At 33.4% G+C, this 12045-nt stretch overlaps 2 protein-coding genes across 2 annotated transcripts; one reads left to right on the top strand and one right to left on the bottom strand.

Annotated features, from left to right (window-relative positions):
* The first annotated feature begins 1546 nt into the window (after positions 1 to 1546).
* Positions 1547 to 3453, top strand: LOC131660823 (protein arginine N-methyltransferase 2-like). Its single transcript, XM_058930168.1, has 3 exons — positions 1547 to 1879; positions 1969 to 2364; positions 2932 to 3453. Exons 1-3 carry the CDS (start codon positions 1609 to 1611, stop codon positions 3243 to 3245), a joined length of 981 nt encoding a protein of 326 aa, XP_058786151.1. The 5' UTR covers positions 1547 to 1608; the 3' UTR covers positions 3246 to 3453.
* Positions 3454 to 4573: 1120 nt separating this feature from the next.
* LOC131660822 (subtilisin-like protease SBT1.7) lies at positions 4574 to 7187 on the bottom strand. Its single transcript, XM_058930167.1, has one exon. It carries the CDS (start codon positions 7111 to 7113, stop codon positions 4810 to 4812), a length of 2304 nt encoding a protein of 767 aa, XP_058786150.1. The 5' UTR covers positions 7114 to 7187; the 3' UTR covers positions 4574 to 4809.
* Positions 7188 to 12045: the final 4858 nt, after the last annotated feature.

Below are 12045 nucleotides of genomic sequence, written 5' to 3'. Positions count from 1 at the left end.
ATTGTGGTAGTTGGTTATTATATTATTATTTTTGTTATTATTATTATTTTTGTTATTATTTTAATATTATTATTAGTTAGATATTATATTATTATTATTAATAATAATAGTGATGGTTTATTTTTATTATTATATTATTATTATTATTATTATTATTATTATTTATTTTAATATAGAGTTTGTATAATTAGGGTTTGTATATAGAATTATTACATAATGACATGTGGCGAGGATTATTATCAAGATGACATGTGGCTAGGGTTGTCATCATGACTTCTTTGAATTTATATTAAGTAGATTAAAATATTTTAAAATTTTAATTTATTTATAATAATATAAAAAAATGATGTGACATTGGATTTTACATTATCATTGAGAGAAGAATTTGCATAAATATGAACTTAAATTTCTAATATTAAAAACAAGTCAGAATATTTATTTCTTTATTATTTGATTAGAGAATGATAATTAAAAGTTTCAGCTCCTACATTAATTTTTGTGTAATTTTTAATTTTTTTCGAATTTAGACTCTCTTTGTTAAAAAATAACTAATAAAAAAAAGAAAATTTAAATTTATTTATTTTTTTAAAATTGATTGAAACTTGAAAGTAGAGCTGTGAAAATGGACTAGCATATGGACCGGCCCGCCAGCTCCAAAAAATCATAGAGTTTGGGCTTTAAAATTAAAGCTCATATTTTTCAGGGTCCTTTTAGCTCAGCCCTGAAAAGTCCTCTATCCATTAAGGATAGCCCATATAGGTCGTGCGTAGCCTATTAAGCCCGCATAATTATAAATTTTTAAAAAATATATTAATATTTATATTATCTTACTCCAAAATATCATATTAATTTTTCTCATTTCACTAAATTTTATCTCTATTCTATTCAATCTTTCTCTTTTAAATATTATACATTAATATAATCAACATTTTTTTATCGTATTATATTAGTTTTTCTCTTATAATAAATATTCAATACTATTCTAAACAAATTAGACATATATTGTATTTAGAAACACGTTATAGTATTTATAAGAAATAATATAATACTTAAAAATATATAATATATAATGATTAAAATAACATAATTTTTAATTTTATTTATAGTAAATATTATGGAGTTTTTATTTTTAATTTTTTTAAATAAAAAAAGCTCATTTAAGGTCGGGTAGTCCAAAGTTTATCTAGGGCCGGACTCGGGTAGTAACTCGAGCCCATATTACACAGGCTTTTATGTTCGGATTGATGGAAGGGAGTGGAATGAATTGGAACGGAATGATATAAACTTATATTTCATTGTTTGAATTAATTTTAAACGGATGAAATGGAACGGAACTGGACATAATGCATTCCATCACTTTCCATCATTTTCTATACCCTTGAATTTGAGGAGAATCACAAAATCTCTCTATTCCATCGTGAGATTATTTCATTCAGCTCCACTCAATTGTGCGCTTTTATTTTACTCTATAGCCTAAAGTCACGGGGGAGTGTTCACCTTTATTTTAACAATTTTGTCAAGAATAATTAATAATTTAAAATAAGAAATAAAGGAAGAAGAAATGCTGAGGTTTTGGAGTTAGAACTTAGAACTGACGCAAAAATCAAAATGAAGGAAGAAGAACTATGCAAGGCGGCGATTAAGGGTGAAACGGAGAAGGTAACGGCTCTTATTGACTCCGGCGCCGACGTTACCTATTTTGACGGCGATGGTCTCACTCCTCTTATGCACGCTGCAAAGCACGGCCATGCACCCATCCTCAACCTCCTTCTCTCCGCCGGCGCTCCTTGGAACGCTCTTTCTCCTTCCAACTTATCCGCCGGCGATTTCGCAATGCAAGAAGGTCACCAAGAAGCCTACGAGCTTCTCCTCAACGCCGGTACCAAATTCAAACCACTCTTTATGCCTTTATTAATTAACATTGAACCGAATTTTAAATTTTAAACTTCACTGTGTTTGTGTATTTAGGGATTCGATCTGAATTAGTGTTGGGAACAATTGCTAGGAAGGAAAAGAAAAACACTGATTCTGGATATGATTATTTGGAAGATAGGGTGAGTTTTAGTGAAGATAAAGTTATGGATTCTGAAAGTAAAGCTGTGATGATGGCATGGGAGAAACCGTTGATGGAGGCTCATGCTAAAGCTGTTTGTTTAGGAGGTGGTCATGTGCTCAATATTGGATTTGGAATGGGGCTTGTTGATACTGCTATACAGCAATATTCACCTGTGAAACACACCATTGTTGAGGCTCATCCGGAGGTGTATGAACGCATGCTTCGCGATGGTTGGGGTGAGAAGGAAAATGTTAGGATTGTTTTTGGGCGCTGGCAAGATGTTTTGTCTCAGCTTGAAACATATGATGGTAATTGCTAACTCGTGTGTGCATAAAGTATAAATGTCAATGTTTAATTGCAGCATTAGAATTGATTGTGTATAGCTGTTTTTAAGTGTGTTTAGGAGAGCTTTTGATAAAAGTGATTTTGATTTTTGAATAGAATTAATTTTGTTAGATTGGTTTGGTTATAATTGAATTTGTTATTGAAGTGTTTATGTTTAGATGACTTAACTCTGAAAGCAAGTTCGATACAAAAAAGTATTGTTGATTTTTTTAATCCAACGTAATGGCTACTTTTAAGTTTTAAATACTTCTAATCAAACTAAGTATTGAAGGTAAAATCAGGTTTGCTTGACAGAGATCAAAAACACTTATTTGATGATTTTTTTTGCAGCAAAGACATTTGGAAATATGTGATAGGCTTATCTGTTTTTCAGATGCTTTTCAAGAATATGTGTTTTACTTCTGGGAAAAACATTAGAGAGTTTTACTTTGTTGTTTCTGTTTGTTTGGTTCTGATGTCTGGTTATTCATAGATGGAGAGTGCCTCTAAACTCTTTGACGTGTACCATTTGTTTTGATTTTTGTTTTTAGGGATATTCTTTGACACCTATGGGGAGTACTACGATGATTTGAGAGAGTTCCACCAACAGCTCCCAGTATTGTTGAAACCGGATGGAGTTTACTCTTTCTTCAATGGTCTATGTGGTGGTAATGCATTTTTCCATGTTGTTTACTGCCACTTGGTATCTCTTGAGCTTGAGAATTTGGGGTATTCCACACAATTAATTCCTTTGCCTGTTAAGGATTGTTTGGGGGAACAAGTTTGGGAAGGTGTTAAACACAGATACTGGCAGCTTGATACATACTATCTCCCTGTTTGTCAGTCTGCTGATGACTCTGAGTGATATTTAGTTTTTGAATGTAGGGTCGGTTTTGATCACATTTTCAGAAAGAATATCAATGATGTTTAGTTTTTAATGTAGGGTGTGATTATGATCACATTTTCAGAAAGATACTTACACATGATTTATTGTTGCTTGTGTAAGGTATTGTTTTGTAAGAGAACAAACAGTGTCATATTGAAATCTTGAGCTTTATTTCAAAATTTCCTTACATTGGGTGTACTTTGAATTTAGAATTTATGAGCATATATTACTATGAAGAAAATAAATTATGAGCTTATAACCAACACAGGTCAAGAGAGTACATTATACTTTTGTGAAAACATTTTTCATTTCCAAAATATGTGTTCAATTTATCTCGCTAACAAGATACGATGCTAGTTAGAAACGATGTATTTTGAAAAATAATTAAAGTTTTTTTTTTGTTGACATTTTTATTGTTCCCAAAAAATATACAATTATTTACTTTAAGATTATAGTAGTATTGTTTTTACTAGTAAATGACTCCTAAGATTCCCACATTAAAAGCTATAACTTGTCTTTCCTTAAAAGGAGTGAAAATTGAAATCAAATTTCATATTTTTCCTCTATTAAGCTGTTATGAGGTTGGGATGACAATCTAGCCATATAATCAATGGTGGGTTCTTATGCAAGTGCAATCATCCTATTTTACTGTATTTGTTGAAAGAAAGAAAAAACTGATATTTCTTTTTAGAACTGCTTCCAGTTTTCAGGTATGCTAGGTGTTCGAATTTATGACTCATCACATGCTCCTATTTCAGAGGTAAGCCGGGGGATACATTTAGAAAACCTTGCATCATGCATGTTAACCATATGGCCGATCCCAGGAACACAAACACACGACAATATTAGTTTGTATGCTATCGACCACTTAAACCACGAGTTCATCTGCTCTCTGTTTGGTAGAGTAGTTTGTAATCATGATTACAGCATTTCACTTAATTCATTGTTTTTTCAACCATTAGTGTTCCTGATTTGGTTAATGTCTATCATTGTTGCAAACTCTGATGAGGGTTGTATTCTTACTAAAACAAAAATGATAAATTATCTGAACTGAGGATTTCGCTAGTTGTATTAGTCCAAGCATTATCTGTTATCCACCGGGTAAACAAAAATCTCATTTATTACTGTCATAGCACTTCATTTTTTAGCTAATGCTTCATATTTTTCTTCCTTATTAGTACCAACCTACCACTAATTCTTTGACAAGAAATAGTGCAAATAATATGTTTGGTAAAATATCATATTGATGCCTACTATAGGTCAAACATTTGATAAATTCAACTGTGATGTAAGTTGTGCAAAGTGGGTAATCGGTAATATGAATTGCCATTCAATGCCATCACTCACATGTGTTCTTGCCCTCTTTTTTTTCTGTATAAAATTATTCTTTACATGGAATCACAGCAAAGAGACACAGATTCAGCTCTATTATAGGCTTCTTTGCTGGACTAAAAACAGACTAAAGAAGAAAAATACGATTATTCTCATACTTGCGTAATATTTGCGACATGTAATTCAGAGTCAAGGACTTGAGATATCACTGTCAAGTCCAGCTGAAAGCAATGGGACTAGTGACCTTATGTTTCCCATCCGACCATTCCAGATGAGCAAAGCTGGTTGTACCAGAAGACATTGAATTGGATGTGAATGTAACAGTATAGCTCTTCTTCTCGTACAATGTCTTGAAACTGAGTGTTTGTGGTTCAACCACAATCTTAATCAAAGGAGATTGTGATGACACTGAAACTTTATATGTTGATGAGGTCCCTACGTTAGTCAGAATCCTTTTATACTGGACAGTGCTTGGCTTGTGAGAACCGCCTGAAGCTGAGTCAAAAGAAACAGCAAAAGAAGGGTAATTGAGATTTTCCACTCTGTATTTAATCCTTTTGTCACATGTGAACTCTCTTCTTGCAACAAGCTTTATTTGAAATGAAGTGTAGTTCAAGGCACAGAGGAAGCTCAAGTAGTCATCTGCTGTAGTATCATACACAAGACCAGGATCAAGAGCAGCTACTGGATCCACATGCCCAGCACCATAGTCAAATGGTGTAGCAGGTTTCCCAGAAGCAATATCTTGTATGGTTTGCCCATTTTTGTAGGTTCTGTAGGATGTGGTCATGAGAGCAGACCTTATAGCTGCAGGACTCCATTCAGGATGAGCGCCCTTAATAAGAGCAGCTAGCCCACTTACATGGGGGCATGACATGGATGTGCCGGAGATGATGTTGAAGCTCACATGCCTTGTGTCATCAGACAAGCCAGTTGGTCCGGCTTTCCCAGACCATCCAGCTAGAATGTTGACTCCTGGAGCTATGAGGTCTGGTTTGAGTATTTTCGGCGTGAGTATATTTGGTCCTCTAGAACTGAAAGCAGCCACCACTGGGGATGGCTGAACCCCTAATTGGGTACCGCCGAATGCAATTTTAGCGGTTGGATTCCGAGCAGAAGCAACATACTTCTTTATTTCGCTGCTTGCTTTCTCTCCCAAAGCTACTGCTGGGAGGAGATAGGAGTCAGCAACTAGCTCTTCACCATAATCTTGATTGTTTGCTAAAATCATCCCAATTCCTCCTGCACGCTTGACAACCAAACTCTTTTCGGCTCTAGGATTTCCTCCTCGGTCACATATCACTATTTTTCCTGAAACTTTACTAGGAATCAAACTACCTGTGGAACAGAGGTTATCACTAGAATCCGAATTCAGGCTAACATTAGCAGCATAAACAAGTGGCAGTAGAGAATTTGGTGGCAATTTTCCATTGTAAAGAGACACGCCATTGTATCTCTTCCCGTTTCCAAGGGTGATATAGGCAGGGAAATCACGGTCTATAGTTCCAGCTCCCACAGTGGTTAACCATGGTGCAACATTAGCCAAAGATGCTTGACTAGGTCCACTATTTCCTGCTGAACTGGATACTAGTATTCCATGTTCTATGGCTGCAAAAGTACCCATTGCCACACTGTCTTTGTAGTAGTCCGTTAAACCTCCACCAAGAGACATAGAAAGTATGTTGACACCGTCATCGATGGCCTTGTCAATTGCAGCAACTATATCTGCTGTAAAGCACCCACCAAGCCAACACGCTTTGTAAGCAGCTACCCGAGCTTGTGTGGCCATGCCTTTTGCTGTCCCGGATGCAAAACCAAAGAGGCTTGCTCCCGCAACTGCAGAACCTGCTGCTGTAGTTGAGGTGTGGCTTCCATGTCCGTCATCATCCCTTGGTGACTTTGATTCTGTCTTTTCATCAATCGGTCCAAAAGTTGCCTCGTAGGCTTTCGCAAAAAACCTTGCACCAACAAGTTTCTTGTTACAGTTTGATGAGTTGAAGTTTCTACCCGTCTCACATTCCCCTTTCCAGCTACTGCGTACTGGTCCAAGTCCAGTATCATCGAAACTCTTCAGTTCAGGCCATACACCCGTATCTATTACTCCAACAATCACCTCGCTTTGTTTTCCAGAGGAAACTAGAAAAGCTGTTGTTTTTTCCAATCCAAGGAACTCCGGTGTTCGAGTTGTGTGAAGCTCGTACCTAACTTCAGGGATAATCGAGAGAATTCCCGGTTGCTTTGTGAGTAAGTCTGCTTCTTCAACGGTTAGCCTCGTGGAGAATCCATGAGCTACATGTTTATAGGTATACAGCATCTCTGCAGTTTCTGATACTGATTTTAGCGACGAATCATACCATTGGATATGATCGTCAAAACTCGAGGGCATGTTGAACTTGTCCATGTGAACTATGTATGTCCTTTTGGGATGCCGTGTTTTCTTTTCTGCTATAGTAAATCTTGCAGAGAAAACTAGCAGCAAAGCCATCAGAAGACACTTGAAAATCAGCATTTTCATTTTTAACTCTAGTAAGAGAATTCTAGGTTTTTTTGAAATTTGTATTTAGCTTCTTTTGAAATTGCTTCAGAATTGCAGGGATAGCTGGTATTTATATTGATTTGGATTATTGAGTCTGCAGTGATTGGGAGAATCTTGTCTTGTATTGCCAATGCATATTTCAAATGGGAACACAAAAATAGTGCTGTGACTGTGTCTATAAAATAATTAAAGTGGTGTTGTACCAATACACATTTTTTTCAGTGTAATTAATTAGTATAAAAAAAATGATATTATGGAATCTCATTAAGAAAAAAAAGTGCTTTTTCTTAATTTTTTATTTGGACTTTATTTGCATTTTTTTCTCAAATCATAGTTTATATCTAAAGATAATGTACACAGATTCGGTGGATTTGCCACATTTCTACTATCATAATCTGGTTTCAATGGAATTCCTCTTGTTCACTCACAAACTTTACATGTCACAATTCACACTCTTTGTTCACTAGTCTAATTACTAATACTATATTAAAGTTTCATTCAAAAGTTAATTAAAAATCTGTTCACTATCTTGTTTTTCTATACAAAATTATCAATGTCTTAGAGCCATAAATAATTTTTAAGGTGTCATTATATTTAAAAATATCTCCATAGTTCAGAATTTCTCATAAATTGTTGAAATTAAAAATCACTTTTTTATAATTTGTTAAAAGTAGACCCTTAATTTAAGCAATCGCAAAAACCACATAACAGTAACACTACATGGATAAAAAATATAGTTAAACCTAAATTTTATAAAATAAATTACAAACTTGATCAATAATAGTTTTAAAATAAAAAATTAAATAGACATAGTTTAATTATTGGTAATAGCTTAGTATTGTAATCTTAAGGTATAGAGTTTAAATTATCTCGGGAATAGTTGTAAAATTGGCATGTGTTATTTTAATTAATATTTTTTTTTTCAACTTAAAAATTACTCCCTCTATTCCTTTTTAAATGTCATTTTAACATAAACCTCTTTAACCTACATAGTAAATTGTTAGAGTTAATTTTTCTACTATACCCTTATTTATTTTTCTCTTTTCAAATAAATTCAATTATATACTCTTTTTTTTTAATAACTAATTAAAAAATGTGAGGTGGAGTCATTGAAAAAATAAGAGTACAATTGATAAATTATAACATTAAATTATAAAATGACATTTAAATAGAATTTTTTTTAAAAAAAAAAACGACACTTAAAAAGGATAATTTAATATAAAAAGAATTATAAATTTTTTCAATTTAAAATAATCATATTTAAGACATGTCTCACACTAAATATTAATACATCTTTAAACTATAATTTAAATCTTAATTTGTAACGATGTAGGAGTCGGGTTTCTTCTGTTACACTTAATTTCTATAAAACACATGGAGAAAAACAAAAAGAAAGAGTAAAATAGTTAATAATCCACCAAATAATTATATGAGATGCAATAATTATTTTTATAAATCATAACAAACAATAATACACAACACCAATCATGTTGTTACTTTAAAAAAAGAACTTTTTTTCAGTCCTTTTCATTTAATTTTAGCTTTAATTTTTGTTATATAGTGTAGTGTTAAGGATCACACATCTCAAATATAAAAATCACATGCAAATATATCAATTGAGTTATATTTACGTGACAACTCACATGATATTATGTAATAGTGGCCTACTTGGCAAAACTTTTTCTTGAAGTATATGAGTATATATAAACATCATAACCAAAGGATTTTTAATGTAACTATGAAATTTAAGGGTAGTGTCCAATCAAAGAGAGCTTCAATGGGAACAAATGTCTTGCTTTTTTGACGATCAGTGATCTGGCATTGTGGAAATTGCTCACTCTTCCTTTTTCTACTTTAATTTAATGCTAATAAATGTTACTTCACCCAAAATATGGCACTAGTAATGCTCCACCAAAATTTTTAGTGGAAGAACCACTGATGTATGAGGGCCCTTGATTAAAGATTTATTAGCATCTTTATTGATGAGTCATATATATAATTAATGTCTTTATGGGGGAGTAAAATAGTTTCATAATGCTTGAGAATCCATGTTAATACAAATTTATATAAAACTTATATTTTTCAACTCATCGAGCCGTCTTATATTCACTATTAATTTTTCTTTGAATTCTTCAACTAATATTATTAATATTATTAATAAAATAATTTTAAACCTCCATGCTCCATATGATTTCACAATTTTTTTCTTAAAAAAAATTGGGATTGTTAAACCTTTATTAATGCACAAGAATTGATACCATGAGAAAGAATTACAGAGAGAGAAAGAGGTAGTATCAAACTTGTAACTAACTTTCTCACAATTGAAAAACGGTTACAAACTGAAAACTAAGTTTCAGTTTTTATACAACCAAACTTAGATACAAGCTAAAATGAAACTTAAACTAAAGTACTTCCAACATAATCTCTTAATTTATATTCAGCTAATTAAAATCAACAACACTAATTTCATCCTTCAAATGGATAAAGTGTTCAGTCATGATAACTTTAGCCAGAACATATACAAGTTACTTCTGAGTGTTACAGTGAGCAACTTCTATCACCTCATTCTGAACTTGATTGCGCAAAAAATAGAACTTTGTCTCTATATGATTAGTTCTTCCAACACTGGGTTCTACGCAAGACTTATGGCAGATTTGTTGTCTATCGTCAACTTCATAGGCTTGCTCACCTTGATCTTCAAATCCTGCAATAAATTCATCAGTCAAACAGCTTGACAAGCTGATAAAGCTCCAAATATGTATTCAGTTTCACAGGTTGACAAAGCAATCACAGGTTGACAAGGCAATTACTGGTTGACAAGGCAACCATAGGTTGCTTCTTGGAGCACCAAAAAAATGGAATTTCCTATATACTTAAACAAATATCTAGAAGTACTTCTTCTGTCAACTCTGTCTCCACACCAATCAGAGTTTGAATAACATATCATCTCTGAATCAGATTTAGTACTAGAAGAGAATAAAACTTCATACATCAGAGTGTCCTTAATATACCTCAGTATTCTGACATCAGCTTGGTAATGTGACCATTTTGGGTTGTTCATAAACCTACTCACTATTTCAACTGCATATTAGATGTCAGATCTAGTGTTACAGAGATATCTCAATGACCCAACCAACTGTTTAAAATTTGTAGTATATACATCATCACCCTTAACATCATAATCTAACTTATGATTTGTTTCAGCAGGTGTGATTGAATACTTGCAATTTGTTAACTCAAATCTCTTCAGAAATTCAAGTTCATACTTCACTCAATGCAAAATTGTACCCTTTTCAGAGTACATGATCTCATCCCTATAAAATATACCATGTTTCCTAGATCAGCCATCTCAAACTCATTCATCGACACCTTCTTGAACTTGATTATCTCATTTGAACAACTCCTTGTTAGCAATATATCATCAACATAGAGACACACCAGAATCATATTGCTTTAAGAGGTATGATGAACATAAATCCCATATTCCATCTCACATTTTCTGAATCCTTGAAACTTGGAAAATGAATCAATTCTCAGATTCTAAGCTCTAGTAGCTTGGTTAGTTCATACAAGGCTCTATGTAACTTATACATCATCTCTTTCTGATTCTTTTTCACAAATCCAAGAGGTTGCAACACATAAACATTTATCTTGTAAAGGACCATTTAGAAAATAATATTTCACATCTAAATGCATCAGAGGCCAATTCCTATTTGCAGCTATAACAATCACCAATCTGATTGTTTCATGTCTAGCTACAGAAGCAAACACTTCAAAGTAGTCTAAACTAGTTTTATGCAAAAATCCTCTAACTAATAACATTGCTTTGTGTTTTACAATTGATCCATTTAGTTTTAGTTTTATCTTTAAAACCCATATAACACTAATGGATTTCTTGCTCTTTGAAAGCTCGGTCAACTCCCAAGTCTTGTTTCTTTCTCTAGCCTGAAGTTCTTCTTTCATGGCCTTCAACCACACTTTATTCTTGATAGCTTCTTCAGTATTACCCGGTTCATAGTCTACTAACATGGAACATGGAATGACTTCTCTTTCAGAGTCTATCTTAGTTTCTTGCAATGTGTCAAACTCTGTGAATCTTCTTGGTATTTGTTTGATTCTTTGTGGCCTCTGAACTTTTCTAGAATCTTCTTCAGTTGCTGGAACAATATAAGATGTTGGACTACCTTCAGAAGTTCTACCTTTAGAGGTATGACCACTGTCAGAGGTTGGATTACCACAAGAGTCTGAATCATCATCATAATCTAGATCAGAATAAGTTTCACCTTCAAAGTCAGACTTGCTTCAAAGTCTCCTTCAGATCCTCCTTCAGCTTCAGACTTAAATTCAGCTTCATAGTTACCTTCAGACTCTGAATCATCTTCAGAGGTAGAATCCCTTTTAGAGGTAGATTCTCCTTTAGAAGTATTCTCAACAACCAACATTGCACCATAGTTGAATTCAGACCTTCTCCATCTCTACTGACTTCAACTTTGTTAGTGACTGGACAATAAATCTTATAAGCATATGTATTGTGGTACCCAATCAGAAACATTACTTTGTTTCTATCATCCAACTTCTTTTTAGTAGAACCTGGAACATTTTTATAACAAACAGAACCAAATACTTTGAAATGGCTCACACTTTGCTTATCTCCAATCCATTTCTCAAAGGGAACAATTTCCTTCAGCTTCTTGGTTGGACACCTGTTGAGTACGTGTGCAGCTGTAGCAACAGCTTCACCCCACAAGGTGTGAGAGAGCTTCTTCTCTTTCAGCATGCTTCTTGTCATATCAAGCAAAGTATTATATCTTATTTTAGCAAGACCATTATATTGAGGAGTGTATAGAGCAATAACCTCATGCTCAATTCCATTCTCCTCACAGTACTTCTTAAACTTTGTAGAGTTGTATT

The sequence above is a fragment of the Vicia villosa genome, linkage group LG3 (assembly GCF_029867415.1).
Source record: "Vicia villosa cultivar HV-30 ecotype Madison, WI linkage group LG3, Vvil1.0, whole genome shotgun sequence".
Lineage (NCBI taxonomy): Eukaryota > Viridiplantae > Streptophyta > Magnoliopsida > Fabales > Fabaceae > Vicia > Vicia villosa.
Note: the sequence above shows the minus strand (reverse complement) of the source record. Positions and strands in the feature narration are given on the sequence as shown.